Raw genomic sequence first — 27814 nt, 5'->3', positions numbered from 1 at the left:
GTCTGTATGTGGGATCCGAACCCTCGGCGGGAGCGCCACCGCACTTCCCAAGCGGCGCACTACAGCAGTGCGCCACCATGCCGGCCCATGACCCTGCTTTTTTTGGGAGGTGGTTGCCCAGCCTTGAGAACCATTATGGGGCTTTCTCTACCTCCATTTGACTGATACACTCATGTTGTTGCCTGTTGATGAAATGCAGCTGTCAAATATTTCTTTCTTCTCATGGGCAGTAGTCAGTGCCTTTAAAGGCTTGTGAGCTATGGATCTCAGCACAAGTAGAAGCCAAGGTTAGAAAGAGAGCCCCCCCGTGGGAGTCTGTGGAGGACGACACAGCTGCCTGCTTCCTGGGTACACCCTGTCTTAGCAGCACTCGTGAGGTAGTTCGAATGCAGCCCCTTGAAAGGTGCTATACATCAAACCCAACTTAATGGCCCTGTTCACCTGCAGTGATAAACAGTGGCTATTGATTCAGCCCTCTTGGAGATCTAAGATTACCATCGACCTTTTCTGCTCATGGACCACTAGACTTTCATTGAAGGAACACCTTTTAATTAAAAGGAAGCATTATTTTCCCTTGTTGAAAGGAAGAACCATTTATTTTTCTAAGATGTATGGTTTTTAGCCACATAATATAAATTCATTGAAGAGGAGGAGAGAGCATACTTTTAGCACAGAATTGTTTTGTGCTTTTGTCATTTCAAGTCTGGTTTATGCTACTCATCTGCATGATAGACCATCTTATTCTAGCATGTACCTCTCCATTGTTAAAGCAGTGCGTTATTTCCTCCTGATTGATGTCTCTTGAGGAGAGTATTGTGTATTTAGTGTAAAATCTTGTGGTTCTATTTGGATAGGCATCTATTACCTATAACCACCTTTCTCCTCTAAGGGCTCTCTCTATATGAATGAAATATAGCCCTGCGATGTTTTCTAATCTCCCACTGGAAATGAAGCATCCGTATCTTGAGAAACATAGTTGAAATGATTCCATATGCATACCTCTTCCCCAGGCCAACATCGTCCTTATAGATAAGAAACTAAATTCGGTGTAATGAAAATCCCAACAAACCAGCCCAGAATTGAGAAGTTCCAGTAGGTTCCAAATCCCCTGAGGCATGGAATGGCAACAGTATAAACAGAAGAAACTGAGCCTATGGAAATTTTTCCCCACTTCTTTTCCCCCACGTTTCTGACAAATGACTAGGAGCAATTTGCATGGTGTTCTTTGCTATGTAGCTCACGGCATATGAGACACAGGGTTTGATTGTCTTCATTCTGCTGCTTTGCCAAATGCTGCACATCTTTTGGACACCTGGTGAATTCATCGCACTCCCTTGAGATTAATGAGGCAATGAAGTCAAACTAGTGAAAGAGGAAGATGGGAAACCTTGCTGTTTCAAGCATCTTACATATTGGTTTCTCTTTTAAGGCCACTGCTAGAACTTGGTGACATTTGGGGGAGCCTGGTTATGAAGTGAGGTTACAGTGACTTGTGACTATGCACAATTGCAGAGGGGCAGTGTGGAGGGAAAGTATTTGAGAATTAGTGAGAACTCGTGGGACACATCATTGCCTTCAGGCAAGACAATAAAATAAGGGGAGATACAGTGTGACATTGCCTGGGGTCAAGTCCAGGCGAAGTGACCTTGAGTAAGTTACTTCACTTCTCTGTGCCTTAGTTTTCTTATCTGTAAAATGGAAATGATCAGAATAATGTCTCTATTATAGAGTTGTTGGAAGATTAAGTGAAGTTATAATACATGTAAGCACATGGCTCATTAGTGCTTGATAAATATCAGTGAGTACTTTTATCAATATTATTGACCAGTTTCATGTGTTGGTCTAGTTGGGCATCTTTAATCCAGTCATTCAGCAAGCATGACTCTTGTGCATAGTATGCACCAGGCACTGTGCTAGGCTTCGAGAGTATAGCAGTGAACCATTATCATGGCCCATGGGAACTGCTGTAACAGAGATATGAATGGATTACAGTAGTGGGTCAAAAGAGGAGGCCATGATAATTCTGAGACCTATCAGTGATATAGTAACCGGAGAGGGTTTTAGTGCCAGGCGGGAATGAAGCATCCCACTGAACGTGGAGGAGGAGCGTGTCCTTGGTATTCTCTCAGGTCTGCTCTGACTACCCCTTCATCCACCCCCAGGGACCCCAACTTCAGCATTTGACATGAGTTAACCCTTTCCTACAGTAAAACCTAAAATGACTGGAGAGACTAATTTCAAGTTCTGAATCTCAAATAACCTGAGTAAATTAATGGATAGGAAGGTATGAAGGCCCAAAAAGCTTACAATGCATTACATTATAGCTATTTGTGTTTTAGAAAGAAACTCTGAGTTTCTCTTTGGCCTCAGCAGGGAAGAACTTTGAACAAGGGACTGTGTTAGTTCCTTGCTCACTTGAAGCAGTCCACATTTCACCCTATCCTTCCCCCTGTTATGGCCAGCGTCCGACAGGTAAAAGAAATTTGCCCACGAGAACCGGGTGATAGGAAAAGGAAACGAGTTTATTTCTGGCAGCCAGGGCTACGCAGGCCAATCGAGGAGCGCAGCCCCGAGTTGAAACCTCTCGCAGCTTTTATTTTTAGCTAGGCGGGAATTTTTCGCGCCTGACACAATCTAGCCAATGCAAGCTAGCTGGTGATACATAAGCTAATTTTGTGGTTAGCCCTGTAGCCCCTCCCCACCCTGGATTCCCCATAGGGACTCTCCAGCCTAAAATGGCGGAGCAGCCTAAAATGGCATTGGTTATGCTACTTTGTTTATTCCCCCATTTATTTTAGCAAGCAATTTGTACAGAAGCAGAATGCATATGTTAAGGTCAGTAGGGGTTGGGGCGTCCCTTAACACACCCTCCTACTTCTACCTACTTTCACTCCCCTGTGTTCTCACTAACTTTGGGGTTATCAAAAAATCAGCAGTTAGTAAAATAATAGCCTCTGAAAGTTGGCTGGCATATAGTCTAACTCCAGTGACAACTTCTTCACCTTCCAGGCACCCTTCTCCTGTGAAGTCCTGTCTTCAGTTTTTCTGTCCTCTGTTCTAATTCAGAAGGTCTTCTGAATCTGCATTTCAACCCAGCGAGGTATTTAGCCTCGGTTGTGGGCTAGAACAACTAGGTTTGACACCTGGCTCTGCCACCTACCAACTGGAAAACCTTCTGCAATTTTCTTAATCTCTCTCTGCCTCATCTGAAAAATGGGGATAAAAATAGTGCCCACCTCCTGGGATTGTTGAGCACATTAATAAGTTTATAAATGAAAAGTGCTGAAAGTCATGCTTGACACATAGTGTTAGCTGTTACTAGTGTCATATGGACAGAAATGCCATTTCTAGCTAGAAAAGCAAATGCGTTGTATTCCTGCTATATTCCTGAACACTGAGCCACTTATTTCTGCAACTTGGCTTAAAAACAACCAAATTTAAAATCACTTGGTTAGGGGTTCATTCTAATTTGATACAGATAATTGTTGAAAAGCATGGACCTTGGAAATCTTTTGCTTTAAGAAATGTATGATGAAATTAGATTTGAGGCTAGTATACCATTAACTGGAATTTCAGTGTGAATTGTATTTCAACCACGTCCCTAGGTGGCTATCCAGGATATTGTAAATTACCACGTAGTTCAATGGACTTCCTTAAAGTTTCATTAGAAAAGAATACAGGGTCAGCTTTGGAACTGGAGACTTTGTTCAGTAGTCAAACATTTTTATGAAGTCAACTAAACAGAGCACTTCTGATTCCTCATGCTTCTGACAAAGAGATTTATTCTGCTGAGGGATTGGGCCTGGGATGATTCATGTTCTGTGGGATGAAACATATAATTCAGAAACCCAATGCTGTCAACTCCTCCCTGTTTAACCCAGGTTTAAATGACATTGCTTAGATACACTTGGAGTCATCCAGGTGTACCTTGTTTAAGACTAGAGTGCAGGTGGTCGGTTGTACTTTTCTGTGATTGAGTCATTATCTGCAAGTACTGTCAGAGCAATGAGAATTTAAAATATTTAACATTTAAATTTTAAGTTAAACCTTTTCTAATCTAAAGAAGCGACTGAGAATTTATAACATAGGTTGCAAACTGGTGACTTACAGTTCAGATACCACGTGAATTAGTGGCCACTGTACGAAAAATCAGGATAGTTCATGTATAAATCCCGAGAACTTGTTCTGGTGTGCTTTGTTTTAAAATCATTGTTCTGGAACCACTGGGCCATCATTACCACTTGGCAACACTTAGAGCTGAATGGCAGTGTCCCCCCTCTGATCGGGGCCCTCTCCAGTGTGCCACAGGAGACCACAGCCCACGGGACTCATGGATTTCACCTGGCTGACCCCTGACAGTTTGCAGTCCATTTTCTATGGGCCAAGTACAGATTTTCAAACTTAGACTTTTTTTTTTTTTTTTTTTTTTTTTTTTTTTTGTAGCTGGCCAGTACAGGGATCTAAACCCTTGCCCTTTGTGTTATCGGCACCCCGTTCTCCCAAGTGTACTAACTGGCCAGCCCTACGTTTGTTTAAAGTAGCGTTTTCCGTTATAATAAAAAATACTGTTCCTTTGTTCATAACGTTTCAGGCATTATTCTTATTAAAAGAAGATGCTGTGCCTGGTGGGTAAAATATGCTGTTTTCCTTCTAGGTCATACATACTTCCTGTGCTCTCAGGGAGCGTCTGGTGGACGGTCCGCCTCTAGGTGGAGCACTTTTCCAGAAACAGCTCATCTACGTCTTACATACAGTCATGCACTCACACTCATCTCCACACTCGACCATGCATGGACACGCTCACCCTTGCACACTCACTTGTGCTTACACACATGTTCATACACTCGCCCATGCGCTCACATTCATACACTCACACACGCACGCTTTGGCACAGGAACACCAGTAGAATAGCACAGGTATTATCAGAATTGCAGAGCTGGGCCGGCCTGTGGCTCACAAGGGAGAGTGTTGTGCTGATAACACCAAGGCCTACGAGTTCGGATCCCTATATAGGGATGGCCGGTTGGCTCACTGGGTGAGCATGGTGCTGACAACACCAAGTCAAGGGTTAAGATCCCCTTACCAGTCATCTTAAAAAAAAAAAAAAAAAGAATTGCACAGCTGATATGAGACCTGCTTTTGGAACTTAAAGTTGGTCAGATTTGGTTGATGGAAAATCATTCGAAAAAGAGTATCAGGACAGAGAGGAATGAATAGGAGCGTGAAATGGGCTCAGAGAGGAACGTGGGACGCTGCCAGAGTTCAGCGTTATCCCTCTGACCTTCTGCTGAGAGCACAGCCTGAGAGCAGCAAGCCAGGGTCTGTTCTGTGTATGAGGAAATTGCATTCGTTGTCAGGAAATCTGGTCCATTTGAGGAAAGGGTGGAGTTTTTGTTGGCATTGCTGGGGGCTTTGGGGATCCTGAAGGAGGAAGAATACATGTGACCAACAGAAACCCCAATTTAAACTGGCTTAAACAATAAAGGGTGTCTATTGGCTAATGTAACTGAGAAATCCAAGGGTTCTAACTTCAGGTGAGGTTTGATCAAGAAGCTGACACTGTTCTCAATTCTTTGCACTCTGCCCTCCTCACATGTAAGCTTTGTTGTCAAATTTTCTTCCTTATGTAGCAAGAGTGGCTGTAGCAGTTTCGTCCTCACCTCTGTGTTTTACATGTGCAGAGAAGAGAGGGAAACTTTATCCCAGATTTCCAAGCAATGGACCTGAGATTCTCTCTAATGCACCAGCTTGTGTTCCAGGTCTGCTCACCTGCTGATTTGTTTATGCAATTAGGTTTCCCCCTGAAGTGGAGAGTCAGGTTAGTGCATGGGTCATTGGGAGTAGGGTGAGTGATGTATAAAAATGGGATTTTTTATATGTCTGCTCCAAGTCATCATAACCTTTCTACAAAACACACAGAGAAATGGGACTGTGTCTAAGAATGTCCCTGGTTGTACAGGTTTCTTTTCTTTCTTTCTTTTTTGAAATGAATTCTTGTTTGGAATTTCTCCTCAGCCCAGTAGATTTTCCTGCTCATTTTAAGAAGAGAAGTTCAGGCATATCGCTTTAGGGTAGAGATCACGTGAGAATTTGCTGGTAACCTATTTCTTCTTCCTTTTGTGGTTTCTGCTTTACAAAGAAGTGCTGAGCCAAGTGAAAGACATTTTCCTACTGAGACAGTCTGAGTAGTGGAATAATGATCACAACACTGAGAACCCACTAGTGTCAGACACTGGCCCTTTAGACACTGTACATATATTCCTCAGGAGCAACCTTAGGAAGGAAGTGATTTTTCCCTCTGTTTTACAGATGACAAACCAGAGCCTTAAAAGGATTAAATAATTCCTTCAAGGTCATAGGCGTGTAAGGGTGGAGCTGGAATTTCATCTCAGTGGGGTAAAATCTGACTTCAAACCTGAATTAATGAACACACTCTAAGCAGGTGTCCTCAGGTCGAATTTGAGAGTGAGCCCTCCTGTCTTCTGCCACTCTGTGCTTGAAATTCTGCCCACAGACTGCCATCCCTGCTCTCAGGGTGACTCTGCCTCTTGCCAGAAATCCACGCAGCTGTCCCCACGTGCTATTGGCCTCCATGTCAGGGTACAAGCTGCCCTTGTTGACTGTCCCACCCAGACCTGCCGGTTTAGCCAGGGCAACAAGCCCTGACTCTTTTATGATTGTTTTCCTGTTTTACAGCATTTTCCATTCCCCAAGTGCTGGTGGGTTGTTGTATTAAGTGTTCTACTGGAAAGTGCATATTACTCAATAGGTGGAAATTTTGGACTAACAAGGTGAGGCCTTTTGGAACATTTGGCTCTTGAACCACACTTGGTGGCAAACAGTCTCTTGCTTGCACTTAGGGGAGCCCATGATTACATCACTATTAATTGAAGGGAATATTTCAGGTGTCAGAACTGTGTAGTTTTTCATCATGTCAAAAAGAACTTTTCAGGTTTGCTCCTAAATTCCTTTTCAGACAGAAATGCCTTCCTAATTTCACCTTTCCATTTCATCTGTGCTTTATCTCCTACCCATATCTTTCATAATCTGGGTCAGGGGTAGGCCAGGGCCTGTTTTTGGAGATAGTTTTATTGGCACACAGCCATGCCCATCCGTGGATGTACTGTCTCTGGCTGCTCTCCCACCACAGCAGCAGCATTGAGTAGTTACAACCAAGACCGTATGTCCTGCAAAGTCCCAACTGTTTACTCTCTGCCCCTTTAAAGAAAAAGCGTGCTGACCCTTGATCTAGGTCAGTAAGCTCTGTAGATACCCCTCCATGCCTCTGAAACTGCTTTTCTCCCCACATGGCCAGGAATAAAAGCCTCAGACAGCCTGGGCTGCAACAAGGAAAAAAAAAATCAAAAGCCTGATGTCTGGTAAGGAAAAACACAGTCTCATCCTAGGTTCACTCGCAAGGCAAACAAGGCGGTGACACTTCTGCAGCCACTTCTGGGCCTAAGGAAGACCTTGCTGGTCAGTTGTAGCCCTGTTTTCCACTGAGCCATAGAATCTTCCTTCAAAGCAATGCCCAGACAGCCACTCCCAATTAACTAGACTTGGCATTCAAGTGGAAAACTACTTTCCATCCCTGGCCCAGTGAACACCATCAGATCAGAAAATCACATAAGACACAAAATCGTATTTAATAAATAACCCTTAACATACTTTGAGTTGCCATGTTAAGTCCAGAGTTGAAAGTTAATTCACTGTTTCTGTTTCTTTGATTAAGCAACAGAAAAAGTAGTTGTCTTGCGATTTGCGTCCAGGTTCTATGGAAAATGCCTCCTCTGAAATAGTAAATTCATTACACTGTGCAATGCTTACACCATGAGACACCCAAGAACTAAGCCCCACTGAGAATATTCTGGAGTCCCATCTAATGCTCACCCTTAATAAGTGGCTTCATAGGTCAAATCACCAACACTATTTATGTAGTTTCCTTCTCACAGCTAATCCTGACTCTCTCTTAGAGCCAAGCTGCTGTCGATGAATTCATATTAGGAAAAAGCACACAAAGTGTGTTTGTTGCCAGGGGCTGGAGTGGGGGCATCAGTATTACACCCTCTTCTATAAACTCAGCTCCTTTGAGGAGGAGGTGAGAGGGGACTGTAAATGAGGAGGCAGCATCGCTAAGCAGTTTCTTTTTTCCACCAGAAGTCAGAGAAGAGAACAAGAGGGAAAGTGAGTGTTTTACAAAGTCAATGCTGCAAGGCTACTGAAAGGGTCACTTGGGGGGAGACGTCTGCTCTGTCTTACTGGCTGGGGAGCACCAGAGCCTGCAGGAATGGGAACTTGACTGGGAGGAGCTCAGTCCTCTGGGAAACTCTGGCTTGAGCCTTGCAAGCTTGGCATCGTGACAGCAAAGTTGTAAAGTGAGTATCAGCTGGAATCCAACAGGGGGTTTCCAAAGGCCATTGTTCATCGGACCTGGAGCTCTGGAAGTTGAGCCAGTGAGAGTGAGGGTGTGCCTTTGCTATTCAAAAGCTTTAAGCCAACCTTGGCAAAAATCTTTAGTCATTTGCAAGTTGTGTCTTTTTGTGTTGGACTTACGGAAAAGTCAGTAAGAAGTAGCCTCCCGGATGGCAAGGGTGAGGGCCTTTGTAATGACATTTTAAGCTTTAGATTCATGGGATCCCAATAAAATTAACAATGTGGTGTTATTAATATTCTTTGGGGGGAAAAAAGCAATGCATCTCTTTGCTTTGGAACAGATGGAAGATCTTAATAAATATTATACCCACAGTGTCAGATAACCAAGCCATTGGAAATGTAGAAAGTATTATTCAAAATCACATTAATATAAAGGCTACTACTATTAATATGGCACATGTCCTGTGATACTGTTTCACTAAGAGGGTCCAAGTTAAATTTCAATTGGATGGGCTGCCAAGGAAGTAGAAGGCCTTTTTCTCCAGACCAGAAAGCAGGTCACCATGGATTATTTAATTTCTGCACAAATGAGGAAAGGACTGGGGACCACAGTATCAGAGCGAGCCAGATGTAGTAGTGTATCCCAGAACAAGGATATCATGGCTTAGCAATAATTCCTATCTTAGCCTGAGAATCAGTTCACTTCAAAGGCAAGAGCCCTTGCAGAGGACATCGGCTGTTTCTGCTGCCCAGCATCCTTTTACCCACTTCTCTTGTAACAGGAACTCCCGTTATTGGAGAAAATGTTCTTTCTACACTTCTGACCAAGTTGTCCTCCAGGGGGCTGCCAATCATGGTACCTTGCCCTCCTGGATCCTGGAATGCCTTCTGCTTCTGGCTGAGCCAATCACTACACACACACATCCCTCCTCCACCCTGGCCACAGTGCTTATCATAGCCAATCCACACCCTATCCCGTGATTTAACCTATTGGGGCTGGCAAGGAAGAACTCTCTTTCCTCTCTGATTGTGAGTCTGTAAGAACATGCACTTGGAGGTGCCTTTGGTTGTGATTTGTAGTTTTATATACTGTTGTGATAGCACACCTGACCAAATAAATGAAACATGCAAAGGAACACACTCGAGAGAATGAATGAACCATGCAAAAAAAAGCAGTGGCGAGAGCAAGGAGAAAGAAGACATTCTTGGCATCCCTAAGGCCCACTTGGCCCTGCCTGTTCCCCAGTTTGGCCATATAAGGCAATAAATTTCCTGTTTTGCTTAAATGAGTTAGAATTATGTTTCCATCATTTGCAAGCAAAGAGATCTGACAGATAAAGACAACACACAGCCTCCGCAGAGCCAGCGCCCCACATTTCTCTCCTAGGCTGCTGGACCATCTTTCTAGCCCCTTTCATTGCTGCGTGCTGTTAGGGAGCTTTTCGTGGAACACCTGTTACATGCAGGTGTTGTGATAAGCCCTGAGGATATGATGGTGAGGAAGACAGTCACGGTCCCTACCCTCTTGGTAGACACACCTGAGTATAACAGGATCTCTTGTGTTCCTTTTCCACTTCCTGTAGAGTTTTGGGTTCTGTCCCCATGCCTTCTCCTTTACTGATGTCATCATTCCAGACTGCTCACAGGAACTTGGCTTTTTGTTTTTTATGACCTGCTTTGTTTGTGCCCAGCTCCACCCAGTACCAAGCACTAAACACACTGCTCTGCCTGGATTGTTGGCCTCTGGGTACCCCAGTGCCTGGCTCTCTCTGGTGTCTGGATCTAACCCACCACTCCCCTAATCCCTCTACACTTCAGTTTTACCATCTGTAAAATAGAGGAAATAATAATAATACCTATTTCATAGGTTGTGGTGAAGATTAAATAATTAATAGCTGTTTTATAAAAGGTAATCAACATGTAGTAGTTGAAGTTATTATCTGATGCTTCTAACTCTAATAATGAGGTCTCTAATGGTAGAGTTACATTTTTTATCCTCAACATTTAAAAAAATACTGTGAAAAGAATCCCTTAAATCAGAAAGCCTGAAATTTTTTTTTTTAATTTTAATTTTTCAGAGTTGTGTTGTTGGAAGGTAATCTCATGAAAAAAAATACATTTGCACTCGATTTCCTATTTGGACTTTTCTTCAAGAAAACCCAAAAGAAAACATTTCAGGGATAGACTCGTCTCTGATTCTGGTTAGAGGAAAACATACAAAGAGAGACCTATGTGTGTGGTATGGTGCGTGTTTGTGCATGTGTGTGTTTGCGTACATGCACACACTCATGCACACATGTTTGGAATAGAGAGAATGTTCTATTATACTTCACAAATGGAGGACATTTGAACTTGTAGGTTCAAATGCCCTTAACCTCTTTTATTTTCAAGTCGGTTGCATTGGACACACATTTAATGTTTCTGCACTTCCAAACCTGTCCAGCCTGTTTCTCCTGTCTTGAAGGATCCTATGACATAGGATGACATGTGTTTACATAGTGCTTGACATTTCATAGTCTCAGGGTAAGCAGCAATGGCAGGAGTGGGGTCTGTGTCTCTGCTTATCTGATGGGGAAGGGTTCCTGCCTTCCTTTTTGAAATTTCCGTATCACTTCATCCTTTTACTTTGCTAGCAAAGGACCTCTGTTAAAATGCTATGTTACCTGACATTCCATATATAGGAGGGGTGTTTAAAAAGTTCATGGAAAGATTTATATGATCTTTTAATTCTATTTTTTTTTTTTTTTTTGTCTTTTGTCTTTTTCCGTGTCCGGCAACGGATCACAACCCTCAGTGTTGCCCTCGTACCGGACCGGGGACCGGCAACGGGATTGCAACCCTCGGTGTCGCTCCCGTGCCTCGCTCAGCCAGTGAGCGGGAACCGGTCTGTATATGGGATCCGAACCCTCGGGTGGGAGCGCCACCGCGCTTCCCAAGCGGCGCACTATCCAGTGCGCCACTGGGCCGGCCCTTTTAATTCTATTTTTGCACAAACTTTTTGAAGTACTCTTGTATTTACCATTAATTGAATTCCTTGGTTGATGGTTAAGCCAATTTTAAAAGGGGGATGATGATAATACTCCTGAGTTGTTGAGGACATTAGGATGGGTTGGTGGGTGTGAAATCTCCTATGTCGGTGCCTGACACATACCTTCCTTTCTAAGGAATATCAGGAAGGAATAAATCTTCCTTTTCTGAGGAATATCTGGGCGCCTGTTTGAGACCCCTTAATCCATGCAAAGTCTCAAAGCACCTCAGTGGTCCAGGCAGCTCCTACAAATGCAGTGGTGAGGTCCTCACCTAGCCTTTGTTGTTTTACAAATGACACATGCTGTCATCAGGATCGCCTACACATCCAGCTACACTGGCAAGCATAGCTCCTCTTCTCTCTCGCATTCTGTATATTTAAATGATTATTAGAGTAATCCAGGAATTCCAGGGCTGTGCTTCCTTTAAAAAAAAATAATCACTTTGGGTCTTTTTCAGTTACTCATTAGCCAGTGATTTCCATACTTTTGTCTCATTGGTTCTTTATCCCATATGATTACTGTCTGTCATGCACAATATGAATAATATATTGAGGTCAGTTGTAGTACTGTCTCCTGATGCCAGCAATCCTCACCTACTTGTGTGTCATAGTGTCTATAGTCTGGGTTGCTTATTTCGATATTAGGTATCCAGGAGTCCTAGAGTTGACTGGTAAATTCACTTTGTACATCTTAAGTTTGATGAGTGGTTCCATTCAGTCCTACATACATGAATTAGGCACCTACTATATGTGGAATATTGTGTGAGGCTCTGGGATACAAAGATAAAACATTCTACAATTCACAAAGCTTTCAGACTAACATAAAGTGCTCCTAAAGATTATTAAAGATCTCCTAAAGTAACAGAGAACCCACACAGTAATTGGCTCAATTAATAAAGAAATATCTTGGGATATCCTGAGGCAGCTCACACACAATACTTTAAGGCTTCAGTTTCCCTTCTTGGTGACTCTGTTGTTTCAATCAACTCTCTGACATTTCTCATCTGTCCTCCTGTCATTGCCCTGCTGGCCATCGCTGGTGGGTGTTAGTCAGGATTTCTGCAGTTCATGTTTAAAAACTGGCTCAGTGAATGGGCATTTCTCAAAGGAAGATATACAAATGGCCAACAGACACATGAAAAAATGCTCACCATCACTCAGCATTTGGGAAATGCAAATCAAAACAACTTGAGGTACCATCTCACTCCAGTTAAGATGGGTAATTTCCAAAAGACTGAGAATGATAAATGCTGGCGAGGTTGCGGAAAAAAAAGAACTCTCATACATTGTTGGTGGGACTGCAAAATGGTGCAGCCTTTATGGAAAATGGTATGGAGGTTCCTCAAACAACTGCAGATAGATCTACCATATGACCCAGCTATTCCACTGCTAGGAATATACCCAGAGGAATGGAAATCATCATGGCGAAGGGATATCTGTACTCCCATGTTTATTGCAGCACTATTTACAACAGCCAAGAGTTGGAACCAGCCCAAATGCCCATCATGAGATGAGTGGATAAGGAAACTGTGGTATATCTACACAGTGGAATACTACCCTGCTATTAAAAAAAAAAAAAAATGAAATACTACCATTGGCAGCAACATGGATGGACTTGGAGAAAGTTATATTAAGTGAAATAAGCCAGGCACAGAAAGAGAAATACCACATGTTCTCACTTATTTATGGGAGCTAAAAAAAAAAAAAGTAAATATTCAAACAAATAAACGGGGACGGGGGAAGAAGACAACAATTCCTTGACCTTATTAAGACAAGTGAACAGATATGATGTTGATGGTGGGAAGCGGGAGGGGAGAGGAAAGGAGGAATTGGTAAAGGGACACAAAAATCAACTGCATTGTATATTGACAAATTAAAATTTAAAAAAATAAAAACTGGCTCAGTTTTTCACTTCAGGTGACTCCAGGTGCATAACTGTGTTGTCTACCTTGTCAGCGAGCTGTAGCTGCAGGCGTGTGTGCACGGTGGCCCGTCACACAGCAGGCAGCAGACAATCAAAGGTGTGGGGACCACTCGCACCACCCACCATTACAGTGGGAGTGTGATGTGGGAGCTCTGAGGGGGGGCTTTTGTTTCTGTTCTACTTCTGTTCGTGACTGGAATCACACTTACATGTAAACAGTTGTTAACTTAAGTTTCCTTTTGGGTCATTCAGTGTAAAACTGTAATTTGAAAAAAATGTAGGTTGTGAAAAGTAATGATTTAGGCAGTGTTTGAAGTAAATAAATAAATCAACTCTCTGTATTGGCTTCATCCACAAGCTGGCAGCAAGATGGCTCTACCAGATTCAGGAGAGGTTTCCCAGAAGTTCACTCAGTAGATTTCCCCTTAGGTCTTACTGTCCAAGACCGGATCACATGCCTTTTCCTAAACCAGTCACTTGGCATGGAGAATGGGATTACTATAACTGGTATAGGCTCTTCATCTTGGGTACGATGGATGTTGGGTAATCACCCATGACCATAACAGTTGGGCAAACATGAAAAAAATGAGAAAGCACTGCAGTGTGTTAGGCATTCTAATAGGTGGCTCTATGAGAGTCCATAAAAATTATTTATATTTCTATAAAACATAAATAGACTACCATATTTAATCATTTATTGTGAAAAATATTTTTTATTCTAACCTAAATGTTTTTCTGAAGTCTGTATAGATTACAGTGATTATATTCCCTATTGTCTACCTCTGTGCTTCTTACACTAAGATGTATGCACTCTCCTCATCAGAGTATTGAGAGATGTCCCAAGAGATTATGGGAAACCAAACATAAGCATGGCACATCTTCCTGGAGCAACAGTTTTACTTATTACTTACTGTATTTTTAGGAAGAAAATCAAAGATATACTATGAAGAAGAATGCAAAATCTACAGGAATTTTTAAGATAAGATAGATAAATTCAATTTCTGATTGCTAAAATTGCTTTGGGACATTACCGTGGCCTCTAATGCTACATATTCTCTTCCATTTGCCATGTGGTTGACTTGGATGGGAGACCTGAAGAGGTCCTGTCTCCATATATTTTTCTTGCTGTAGAAGGAAACTGAATTAATCTGGATGCTCTACTCACCATACAACCATATTTCAATGATTGTGGGCTTTAAAAATTCTTCTTCAGCCTAAACATAATTTGATGCTTATGTAGTTGTGCTTTATCATGTAAATATAATGTTTGCATTCTATATATTTCTATGTTGCATGTCTTACATTATTTATTTTAATTACTTATCTTCTTTAAAACCATATAGTGACATGTATGGAAAATGGCACTCAAAATGGGAGTAAAGAATGCCAGCAACTGCTGACATTCTCTGCACTCCTGTAGTTAATCAGTTAACAGATTTAAGTATTCTATTTTAGAAATAGAAACAGGGAACAAATCCACAAGGCAAATGAGTTCACGTCATCTTATCCTGCTCCTAGCATGACTTGAAGTGACAGAAACAGAACTAGTTTCTGCATGTCCCAAAGCACTCTTGAAAGGGGCTTTAGAGAACTAAGCCACTTAGGAGGAACAAATACATCTCGGATAATCCTTGCTGCTACTGTCAAGACCTGTTTGAATCAGGTCACATTGAGATTTAGATGGTTCAAATCCACAGACCTTGCCCACCATCTTCTTTCTTAGCTCCCAGCCTCCCCATCTGTATTAGAAATATCTCTTAAGCCATCTCTGATTGTCCTCCTGGGTCTCATTTTATCCCAGTGCTGTTTTTCTTGTTTGTTTATTATTTCATCTAGCGATTGGTGTTAATTCAATACCAGCCTTGGGTTTCTCCAGCCTTCTTTCTTGGAAAATGCTTCTAGACCTAAGCTTTATTATTCTTGGTTCTAAACAAATTCTAAGCTCTCTCTTATATTGCACTCATTTTTTCTTAAATGAGGAAAGACTCTTCTTTCGTAGGGCTTTTACATTCCCATTTACTTGATTGACAGGCTTAGTGGGTACCTACTATGAGCTAGGCACTGTGCTGAGCAATGGCAACACAATGGTGACAAAACAGGCCTGGTCTCTGCAGTCATGGAGCCTATGGTCTGGCATCAAATCAGACATTAAGCAGGTAATTTTAAATATGATGGATGTTATGAAAGGGAAAGTTCAAGCTGCTGTGATGGGCGCTCACCTACTTTAGGGAATCAATATTAAAGCTAAGCTTGAAAGGCACATGGAAGTTCATTGGATGAAATCTTGGGGTGGAGGAGAGTGTTCAGGACCGAAGGAACAGTGAGGACAAACAGCCTGAGGCAAAAGAGTTAGAACTCAAAAGGCCAGTATGACCTCTGCAATGGGGCAAAATATGAACCAGAAATGTAGACAAGAAGCTGTAAAAGTTACTCAGAGTGACAGAGCAATCTTTGTGATCACATCTCATCATTTGACTCATTTACTGATTTAGCCATCATTTTCCCTAAACAAGTCAAAACTTCAGCTGAGATTGAATGAATATAGAGAGGTGTTAGAGTACAAATCAATAGAGTGCCCAACGTTTGCCTGTTGGAGCAATTCCCCTTGCTTTAAAGAACACTAGAATGAATGAAAGGCAAGTACATGGGGACACACAGTCTCAGGTGTCTCAGAAGATTGAAATCCTGAAGTTTTCTGCAGTGGCAGCTGGACCATAAACACGCCACCAAGCCCCGGGGAGGTTGGTGAGTGAAGTACCAAATATCAACCCACTTGGAAATGGATGCTACACGTTTCATTTGCTGCTTAAACAATTTATGTGAATTGGGGACTGCTGAGGTGGAAACAATCCAACAATCATTGCACTAAGGATTCTTCCCTTAAGACATTTGTTCCAAATATTTTTATCTTCCTTTAAATCCAATTTACCATGCTGCCTTGAAAGACTTCTCTAGAAATGCTTGAATTCTTTTTTTTGTTTTTTCCTTTTTGTCTTTTTTTCATGACCGGCAACGGATCGCAACCCTCAGTGTTGCGCCCATACCGGACCGGGACCGGCAACGGGACCGGCAACGGGATCGCAACCCTCGGTGTTGCTCCCACACCTTGCTCAGCCAGTGAGCAGCCGTTCTGTATGTGGGATCCGAACCCTCGGCGGGAGCGCCGCCGCGCTTCCCAAGCGGCGCACTGCAGCAGTGCGCCACCGGGCCGGCCCGAAATGCTTGAATTCTAATGATACTGTATTGCTTTTTGTTGCCATTGTATTGCCATTTCTTTACTCATTTAAAATAATTTTTTCAGGGCCGAGCCCATGGCGCACTCAGGAGAGCCACGGGCTCGGTAGAATCACTGGCTGAGCGTGGTGCGGCCGGTCTCAGAAAGGACAAAAAAATAATAATAATAATAATAATTTTTTCATACATGTAGTATCATTTATATGTTTGGATAACATAGACAGTGTCTGGAGGGATATACAAGAAACTAGGAACAGTGGTACCTTTGGGAAGGGGAGAAGGGCAGGGTTGCCACTAGGTTACATAATGTTTTTGTGTGGTTTAGATGAAAAGGACTCTTTTCTCAAAGCCATGAGTAATGACTTACCCAGCAGAGCCCTAGCCAGATTACAACCCCAACTCCCTGCTTCAGCCAATATATAGGTATACCACGTATTAAAAATCTATTCATAAGCTGATAGACATGTGGATTGTTTCTACTTTATGGCTGATATGAATAGTGCTGCCACGAACATTTGTGTATAAGTTTATTTTAACTTCTTTTGACTATATATTTAGGAATTGCTGGGTCATATGGTAATTCAATCTTTAGCTTTTTTGAGGAATTCCACAGTGATTGTACCATTTTACATTCCCACCAGTAATGTATGAGGGTTCCAGTTTCTCCACATCTTTGTCAACATTTGTTATAGTCCATATCGCAGACACTCTAGTGGGTATAAACTGGTATATCATTGTGATTTTGATTTGCATTTCCCTGATCACTAATGATGTTGAGCATCTTTTCATGTGCTGGTAAAATTCTTCATCTGTGTTCCATCTCTTCAAAGAGTTTTCCAGAACTCTTTAGAAAGCTTCACTCCATATCTTAATGCCAGAATGGGGTGTTGTGCCCTCCCTTAGATCAATCATGGTTTTTACCAGTGGCATCGAAAATGGCCATGCACAAAATCAGATGAAAAAGGGGGAAATGGCTGGTGGATAGACAACCAACATTATCTACGAAAATATATACACATGCAAAAAATTAACCAAAATTATCTGTAAGCCCACTAGACCAAGATAATAAGGGAAGCTTTTTAGAGGGAGGAAGCCTACACTAAATTTATCTGGTGCTCACTCATTCCGAAGTGAGATCCCTGTTTTCTTTCTCTGTTATTGACTCAAGACCGGATCATGCAGGTCTTTGCTTCGTTCTTCTCAAATACTGCCTAGAGCTCCCCGAACTCTTTGTCTGAAGAATATACATCTGTTTTCTGAACTTTATAAAATACCCATAGGCCTTGAGGCCTGTAGCATGCTGCTTTCTGCTGCTTTTTCTTCTTGTAGTCAATCTGTTTTGTAGTTGAGAACAGTATGTTGCTACTGTTAACTCTAAAGTTAATGTTAGGATAGCAAGATACAAGATATACTTCTACGTCTCTTTTCCTGGATACTCGACTTTGCTTTTCTTTTGCTTTTGCTGCTAAGGGCCAAATAGTTGAAATTCCTAGCAATAATCCTACCAAAAAATTCTGTATTTTTAGGGATAATAGGGAAGTGGTCTGTTTTTATAACCTATTGCCCATACTTGTTTGATGGCCAAAATATACCTGGCCTTGAGAGTTTTTAATACTTTGCAAGCCATTGATATTGTTGATTTCTGTTTTTCATTTTACTACAGTTATGTGCACCTAGGTAGTATGGTTGTTCTTTGTAGAGTCAAGATTTTGCATATATCTTTTTGTTTTTCTTCTACCATTTCTTGTACAGGAGTGAAGAGCCACTGGGTTTCAAGTAACTGCTCTCTTATCTCCCATAAAAAAAAAAATTCTTTTACATTTCATCATAGATTTTCTTTTCTTAAAATCTTACTTAAATTGGGTAAACCCAAAGGGTAGACTTTTTGTCACATTTAGTTCCTGGAATAAAAAAGTACATTCTAGAGCCATTCATACCTGCAATGGACTGAATGTTTGTGTCCCCCCAAAATCCATATTTGAAGCCCTAATCCTAATGTGATGGTATTTCAAAGTGGGGCCTTGGGGAGGTAATTCGATTTGGAGATGGACCCCCATGATGTGATTGGTACCCATTTAAGTGGACAAAGAGACCAGAGATCTTTCTTCCTTGTGAGGACACATTGAGAAGACAACCGTCTGCAAACCAGGAAGAGGGCCCTCACCAGACACCAAATTGTCCAGCACCTTGATCTTGGACTTCCCAACCTCTACAACTGTGAGATATAAATTTTTGTTGTTAAGCCACCCAGGCTATGGGACTTTTGTTAGAATAGTGCAAACTAAGAAAATACCTTATAAATTTTAATATGAGGCCAAAGCAAATTGTAACTTACAAAAACAAAAGAAATTTGCTTTTTTGTCTCTCAATTAAAGTAGAAGGACTGAAAAACTAGCAGCTACACCATTTAAAAATGCTTTTATGAATGCTTCTTCCACTGATCTTCAGCAAATCACCCAGGTTCTCTGTGGCTCTGTTTCTTTATCCATGAAATGGGGCCAAGATAACTTTCTCCACTTGGCCTTGGGAAAATATTGTAAGAATCAACTAATGATATAAGTGAAACTGCCTTTGTTTATTTAGAAAAAAGGGTGCTATATAGACCAATTTATTACTGTTTTATTTTTATCATCGTTGATGCACATATAAATTAAGTGTAAATAAAAGGTGACAAATTATGGGGGTGGGAGGTCAGTCACAGGATTGACACTATTTCTTATTTATAGAAGAAGCCCAGCCCTCTGATCTGCAGGGGCTTGCTAGGAACCATCATCCTCATCAGGTACTTTTACATCCACACAGATGACTTCTAAAATTTGACCTGGCAAAAATTTCCAATATCTGCTCAGTGGATTAACTAGTAAAAATGGATAGAACATGAGGTCCCTTTTTCATATTTCTTCATACAATAAAGATAGCATTCCTCCTTTTTTTTTTTTTTTTAGTAAGAAGAATTTGATTTGATAAAATTACATGTGAGGTTTTTGAGGAAGATTGAGAAAGTTTTGCTTTGTTTTCTTTTTAAAAAAATTTTTTTTAGGAATGGGATGTGTTTGCCAAAAAAATAGAAGCTGAATAGATGCGTTAGTGCTGGATATTGCTTAGTTTGTAGTGTTTATAGCCCTTTGTGATGCCAAAAGCCATTGATAGTGGTGAGGGCAGCTGCAGAATGTCACCTGCATACTGGTCAGCCTTGGGCTATGGGTGACAACAGGTGGTTCCTTCTGCTGAGGATCCCACGGCCTCTGTGTGCTTTCTTCCATCTCCTCCTGCTTGAGGCCAAGACTCTCTCAGCCAAAGGGAAAGGGGGGAGAAAGGAGCAAGGAGCAAGGCCACCTAGTCTCTGGCCTAAGTGGTATGGAAATGGAGCTTGTCTCCTGCCAAGCCCTCCTGCCTCCTCCCTGGGGCTGGACGCAGAGGGATGAGGGGCTCACAGACCCCCCTAGTGAGGAGCCTGTGGGTGAACTTGGGCAACCCTCCCAGGGGCCACAAGAGATGCTGCTTGGAGGGCCACACCTTCACCTACCAACCTCTCACCCCATTCTGCGTTTTAAGGCCCCCGTGATCTGTGGAAGCCAAGAAAGAGGTGGAGTCCTTCAGTTTAGCTATGTAGACATTCCCCTGACCCTGCCTCCAGCCCTTCACACCCCTGGAACTTTGCAGCTGCCTCCCTGCTGGGCTTCCCCGGCCCCTGTGCCCCTCAGGCATCCCCTCCTGCTCTTTTCCCTTAAGTTCCAAAGTATAGGGTCCTTTGTGCAACAGGGCCTTAGTCCTCACGGCTTTCTGTGGCTTGGACTGCTATCATGTCTCCTTTCCACTGTCACCTAGCTCTCCCCTATGCAGTCTTCAGGTCTCAGCTTAAATGTCCTATCCTCAAGGAGGCATTTTCTCACCCCACCATCCCACATTACACGTCTCTATTGTAACCTCCTGTGGCAGCACCTGCTCCTTTATGTTACTGGTTCAAATGTCTGACTTCCCCACTCTCCTCCAAGACCCACTTAGACAGAGATCATCTCGGTTTTGCCACAGTGTGTTCTAAGTGCTTAGTTCTCCTCCTGATGCATAGTGCAAACTCAATACATAATTTTTTAATGAACGAGAGTATGTATTTTGGGAATGGATGAACTTCTTTCTGTATTCACTGTTGAGACAAATATTCATTTGCTGGCCAGTTCACTAGCACGTATCGATTGCCTGCTATGTGCCAGTCACTGGAGAAACAAATAATGCTTAAGACCCTTTCTAACTTCCACCAGTGGTTTCTGAATGGGGGTGGTAGATAGCACCCCACCTAGGGGCATTCAGAAATGTGTGGAGCTGCTTTCTGTTGCTGCTGTCATAGTGATCGGGGCACTACTGAAATGTAGTAGGCAGAGTCCAAGGTCACTGAACACCTTCCAGTGCATGGGATTCTGCTGCACGAGGAGGAACCATGCCAGCCCACCCCACCTCCACATCACATCACAGGGCTTCTTCACAGAGCATACAGCCTAGTGGAGAAAAGTGAACTGAAAGTGGCAATTTCTTGTCCTGCGTGCAGTAAGAGACTTGCTTAGTTAGCATCAGTGGCCTAAGGGAGGCACCAGCATTCCAGCTTGGGGTCACTGTGGGGGTAATTTTTTTTTAAAGGAGCCTCTAATTTAAATGAAATAATACAACCAAAATTAAGGTATAAAAATATAAATAGCTTATGATGAAAATTATTCCTTCTTTTATGAGAAATATTTTTAAAAGGCAAGTGCAAATAATGGGAAATAGCATTCCAGTTCTTTTTCAAAAGGCTTTGAGTTCATTACACTTCTTTATGAGTGTGAAAACCATTACAGAGTGATTGCTTCATTTCTTTCTCACTCGGTCTTCTTCCCCAATGCCTCTGGCATTGCAGGATCCCCGGCCTCTACCCACTAGATGCCAGTAGCACCCCCCAGTTGTGACAACAAAAATTTCTCAAGACATTGCTGGATGTCTCAAGGTGGAAGTTGGGGGCGGGTGCAGTGCAAAATTGCCCCTGGTTGAGAACTGTTGAACTAGACCTCGTTTTCATCCACCTCAAGCCCTATGTCAAATGTTCATGGTCTATCAGAATTTAACCACAATGGCTTTTCATTAGAGAATACAGTTGAAAAATGTCCGCAGACATTAGGTGGACTCAATGTTTTTGGTCAGCAGAGGGGACTGCTGGAAGCTGCTATGTTACCAACTAGCTGTGTGCTTCTTTCTAGAGATAGGGGTTGGCAATTTGTGCTGTCTTCCTGGCACTGTGCTCTTCTTCCTGCGGATTGCTCAAAAGAGAACCTGCAGGAGCCTTAGGGATGGATAATGACAATTTCTCTTTTACATCTGCAGCAGAACTCCCAGGTGTATGAGTGATGCTGTCACCTGAAGCATCATCTTAAGCCCATGGAGAAAGCTACAGGAAATTACAGTGTATTGCAGGGAACTCTGATGCTGGGGAGGAAAGAAAATCCTCTTTTTAAATTAAAAAAAAAAAAAAAGAAAAGAAAAGTAAGACAATTTTGAAGCTAGCTTAATTTAGCCCTCTTTCCATGGAAAATTTTAGACCAGTTTCAAGGGTGTGTGTCTGGGATCTGGTTTGTCTCACGTGACTAGTCCATTTTAAGGATGATGCCACACTTGGGTTGCTCTTTTCTTCACTCCTACACATCTGGGTTCAGTCTCTACTCATTGTCAGTCTCTGGTGTGGAGCAAGTTGCCCTTTCTTCCCTCTAAAATCCCACTCATCCTTGAGCTTCGAACTTTTTCTGCAGGAGGGGAAGGCCATTTGGATAAGAAGAAGCATCCACGTTTACGCTGATGGAAACAAGATGTTTTCTCCTGTCTTGCATCCAGCTTTGCAAGCTTTCTAACTCCACTTTTCTGAGTCCACAGGAAATGTTGGCTCTAGTGGGGAAGATTGACTCCCAAAAAGCTTTTTGGGAATTTGAAAGAGAGCAACAGAACTTCTCTCCCCAAAAAAGTTGCCACCAACTTTCACCCCCAACAAACGGAAAGGTATAGGAAAGCAGATGTATATGATTAGTTGAAATTCAAACACATTTTAGGCTGGTCCGATGGTAGTGGGTTATCAGAACTTATTATCATTAGTGTCACTAAAGTTGGTATACAACCCCCCACTGCTAAATTTGACTGGCTTAAAAAGATAATAAATTTTTTTTAAAAAAATACAACACATTTTACTTATTCTATTGTATCTAAGTACCAAAAATTGAAGCAATTCCTGATTTGGGTGGTGATGGTGGTTGGTTTTCTCTGAGTGCTTACGTTTTGCCAGCCACCGTACTGAACACAGTGGAATATTTCTTATAGAATATTCTACTTAATCTTCCCCAAATCCTATGTTGTAGATTCTGATATTATCCCCATTTTATACACGAGGACACTGAGACTTTGCTGATTTAAGAAGCTTATTCAAGGTCCCACAGGGCCTGAGGAGCAGGGATTTGAAATCAAGTGTGTTTCTCATAGGAGATTTATCTCCTAACCACTATTCTCTACCACTGTGGTTCTTTGATTTTAGCATGAGTCAGAATACCTTAGAGATTAAGAGAAAATTCGGATCGCTGACCTCACCTCCCTAGTCTCTGATTCTGGGAACTTGCATCTCTAGCAAGTTCCCAGGTGATGCTGCTGCTCCTGCTGGCCCAGGGACAACACTTTGAGAACCCTATTATACCACATCTCATTTTCTAAAAAACAGTGTAAGCACTGATTTTGGAAACCTTGAATAAAAATGACTGAGGTTGGAATTGACCACTGACATTAAACCTACACACAGATAAATAACAGCCAAAGTGTTTCTATAGCATCTCTTTTGAGAGGATGGTGTCATGAGACGGAGGTAATTGACCTGTTGTAGGTTTTATTCTGGTATTCCCTTGGCTGCTTGACATTTCCGAGAACACAAACTGCATCGTTAAAAATAAGTAGATGTACCACCACTATTCGCTTGAGCTAATAGGCCATTTTTGAAGTTCAGTAGTTTTCTATCAGCATGATGACATTTCTTTTGATTCAGTAAAACCTAGTATTTTCAGATTCTGTTTAAGCATTGTGACCATCATTTTGGAAAATACTGTCAGAATACTAATGACTACAAAGAGTAGCTTTACTGTGAAGAAAGGTTTGTAAATCTTGGATCAGGTCCTATTAACTAATCCTACAAAAACTCTTAAGCAATTTTATTAGTTATAAAAGAAACGTCATTTAAGAGTTTTCTGATTACTGTCACTTTGAAAACAACAGGCACTTTGAGGACAGATTTTGTGTTCATTGTCTTTCGACTGATTTTCACCCAAGTTAAAATTCTAAAGGCACAATTGAAACCTGAAATAAACCTGATTTACTTGTCGATACTCTGTTATGAAGCCTTCTGAGCTAGTTCGGGAGAAGTGCTTTGGAGCCTTACATTTCTGCCACTTAATAGCAAAGATAACAACCCAGGTGGGAAGCCACCAATAAAATACAGACAATTGTCCCACAGATGGATTCAGGAAAAATGCCATCTTGAAATTTGCTGCAGTGCTTTTGCTATGAGAATGTTACAGTATTATATAGGACTGAAATCTACATATGTATTAAGGGAAATAGAGACTGATGGTATGTGGGACTCCTTGGGCTCCTTTTTCCAAATGCCTTAGACAATATCAATTCCTGAGGGACAACAAGAAAAAAAGAGAGAGAGAGATTAATTGTATGATGACTTCATGAGTGGTGGAACAGTTTCCTTTGGTTTTGAGTGGAGAATAAACTACCTGTGCAGATTTGTGCTAGCAGCTGAGGCTAGACTGTCCAGAGGCTGAATTTTCCAGAACCAAACCAAGGATTCTCTTATGGGCTTCTGTTTCCCAGCAAATAGTAACTGAAAGCTATTTGCCAAGAATCAAGAACTCTTCTTTGTTTCGCCCGGGAACTAACTGCTGCATTGAAATTAGCAGCCAGGTGTGAGGGGACCTGCCCTCCTTGCGGCTGCAATAGCAGGTTATTTTCTCAAAGGTTCTCAACAGCAGGTTGTCCTTTTCTCAGAGGCTCTCAAGTTACGAGCATCGGCAGGTTCTGGAGCAGCCCTGTTGCTCTGAGACTGGTGCCATTATCTCCTGGCTCCAGCAGAACCAAGGAAACATTCAGGGCTATTCCCACAGGAGTGGGGTCCAAAGGGATGCTTTGGAGGATTTTTTTTTCTTTCCCTTCAACCTCTGTGGCTACCCAGAGGTGTTTATGCGTGCGAACAGAGCAAGATGTCACGCGAAAACCCCATCATGTAAAAGAAGGTGCTCCCCAAGGCAGATAAGGAGACTCCTCGGGTCGGTCGGTGTGTGTGTGTGCAGGACGTGCAAGCCAAGTGCGCTGACATGCAGCTCTCCTCTTTGCCTGCAAAGAGTTGCTCCGCGTCGCTCCCTGCCCCGCGCCCTCGGGGAGCGCCAGGAGGAGTCCTCGCCGGCCAGGGCTTCCCGCGCCCCGGGGAGCGCCAAGTGCTCGGCCGGCGGAGCTTAGCGCGGCGTGCTGGGTGCTGGGAGGCAGCGAGCGGGCGGGGGCGCACACTGGGCTTCTGTGTGCCAGCCGCAGCCGTTGGCTGGCGGGCGCCCAATCCCGGGGCATGCCGCCGGAGCCTGGCCAGGACGCACGGTGAAAGACGAGTTTGGTGACAGGCTTGACCCCCCCGTGCCCCCCCCGCTGCCCGCAGAAGCCGGCGTCGGGAGCCCAGGCGGTCGGGCCGCTGGGGTCTGGGCTGCCGCCGCGGGAGCCGGGCACCCCCGGCTTTGCAGGGAAGGAGGAGGCATGGCTTCGGTGTTCATGTGCGGGGTGGAGGACCTGCTGTTCAGCGGCAGCCGCTTCGTGTGGAACTTGACCGTGTCCACATTGCGGAGATGGTACACCGCAAGGCTGCGGGCTTGCCACCAGGTGCTGCGGACGTGGTGCGGGCTGCGGGACGTGTACCAGGTGAGCCAGGCGCGCGGCGCCCGGGGGCCTTTGCGGGATACCCCGCGCTCGTCGGAAGCCCGTTCCACCTGTATGATTTTATCCCCCCCCCCCCCCCCCCGCACCTCTCTCTTTTTAAACTCCTAGCGAATGCTCAGTAGTTAACTGTTGCCTGACAAAGCTTGTGAATTTTTCAAATCGGGCATGGCGGGCACTTGCGAGTGAGTCCCGGCGTTTGCAGACATGTTATGGAGTGATGGTGTACTGGCTGGCACTTGGCTAAGACGGCCGTAGCTTTGCAGCAGAGGGTCTGCAGAAAGCGATTTGTCATTCAGTTGATTCCTTTTTTATTTCATCGGGATGGAGATGGCCATTTCAGAAGGAACGTTTTCACACCCGTTTACTGTCAGCGGGGACCTTAGTAGATTTGCATTCTTCCATTTGATTTTATTTCAGTTTTCCATCAGGCAGCCCCGACTTGCAAGGTAGAGCCAGGAAATGCTGATTCTGTGTCTACTGGCTTTTGGAAGGAAGGACAGCAAATTGTGAACACTTTGCAGGAAGATGACAGGCTGGGGAAGGGAGGGGTTGTCTGGCTGAGCATTGGAATGCTTACGTTTGGATTGACTGTCACACAACACAGCCTCTTTATTTCTTTGCTGAGTCCCATCCTGCAGGCAAAAAAATGCAGCAACTTTGTTCAACTAGGAGACCGTTCATCCTCTCTGGGACTGCAGCTTGCCTGGATTTTTTTTTTTAACGGCACTTTATGGATTTAAAAGTTCTGTACTTTGGTGGTTAATATCTTTGAGGTTTAAAAAAAATATCTACATAGTTAAATTATGGAGATTATGCCTGGTGTTCACTATGGGAATATAATATCTTTTTTTTTTCTTTCTGTGATATGGAACAGCTTTGAGGCAACTCCTGGATTCCCCCCTGACCCTGACCCCATTCCCAATATGGCTGTAATTTATATCTCATTATATTGTGTACCATATGTGATCCAGCACCTGGTTTTGACAAGCCATAGTCTTCCATCAGTCAAGCCAAAAGAAAAGGCCAGCACCAAAGGTTAGACCGTGGAAGTCTAAAGAATCAGTGTTCCCTTCTCATCCTTGTTAAAATGTGAGGAATATCTGAACTTGTGCTTTCATGGCTCCTGCTTTGTAAAACATATCTGTGATATCTTCATTTTGAAATGGAATCTGAAAGCCAGGTTGAGAACGAGGGCAGCACGTGGGTGTTTGAGAGTATTAGGGGACTGTGGATATATCCCATCTGGCCACATTACACAGCTTCCCAGGCCTTTTGGAGACAGTGGCATGTCTGTTTTTCAACCTTTTTTCTCTCTTGAGAAATCCCTGTTCAGTTTGGTCTACAGAATAAGCGTCCTTTGTGAAGTTCTATTGTTGTTGTTATGTTTGAGAAACTTTGAAAAAGAAAACACAAATATTGTAGCCAACCAGACATTCTCTGTGCTTCATTCCCCAAGGATTCAGGGGATTTATGGCTTATCTCTAATACTGTTACTGACCAATTCAAAAATGAAGGTTCTAGAAACCTGAGACCCTATGTGTTCTTTAGAAGCTCAATCAACGACTTTTAAATACAACACCAATTTGAGAGACTAAGCTACTAAAATATATATTTTTTTCTCTTCTGTAAGATGGATGGGGACTAAGCTATACCCTCTCATAATAAGAAAAAACATCTAAAATAATGATGGCTTTTATAAATATTGAGCTATAGTAGAAGGAAATGATCTCTAAGTTTAAAGTTTCCTGTGTGTTTGAAGAAATAAGATTTTTAAAAATATTTTCAGCCTTAGGAGAAGCGTAGTATTTTTGATTGTACAACATACTTAATCATTTGCAAAGCCATATCTTTTTTTAATACTTTCAAAATATTGAGCAAGAAAGTAGTTATTTAAATTGTATAGAACAGTAAAATTGTAAGAGCAGTAAAATAAAGTACGGTAAAACAAATAACTTATGCTCCAAGTTAAATAGACAAGGAAGTGAATCCAACCTCTGCCTGTATATGACCATGGCTAAGCTAATCTTACCATGCTTCAGTTTCATTATTTATAAAATGGGAAATATAACAGTACTAATCACAAAGGTTGATAAGAGAATCAATTGACATGTAATATATTTAGCACACTGCATAGTACTTAGGAAGCCATCAGTAAATGTTACCTGTTTTATCAGGTAGGATTTTTTTTATTGTAATAGGAAACTCAATTCAAACTAACCTATAGAGTAAAAAGAAGTGACTGGTTTTTTTTTTTTTTTTTTTTTTTTTTTTTTTTA

The 27814-nt window shown here is 42.5% G+C and overlaps 1 protein-coding gene across 2 annotated transcripts in view; it reads left to right on the top strand.

Moving 5' to 3' along the window:
- Window positions 1-27814, top strand: part of FRMD4B (FERM domain containing 4B) — a 208103-nt gene that overhangs the window by 18526 nt on the left and 161763 nt on the right. Inside the window, exon 1 of one of the 2 annotated variants that reach the window (XM_008567201.1) lies at window positions 25023-25520. The exons of the other annotated variant lie outside the window; for it this stretch is intronic. Coding sequence (XP_008565423.1) covers window positions 25359-25520 — 162 coding nt within the window. The 5' untranslated portion in view covers window positions 25023-25358. Of the gene's footprint in view, window positions 1-25022; window positions 25521-27814 lie in introns of those variants that run through there. 2 annotated transcript variants of the gene reach the window in all.

This window comes from Galeopterus variegatus, unplaced genomic scaffold (genome assembly GCF_000696425.1).
Source record: "Galeopterus variegatus unplaced genomic scaffold, G_variegatus-3.0.2 Scaffold303, whole genome shotgun sequence".
Taxonomy (NCBI): Eukaryota; Metazoa; Chordata; class Mammalia; order Dermoptera; family Cynocephalidae; genus Galeopterus; species Galeopterus variegatus.
The sequence above is the reverse complement of the archived record's forward strand: the minus strand, read 5'-3'. Positions and strand labels throughout refer to the sequence as shown.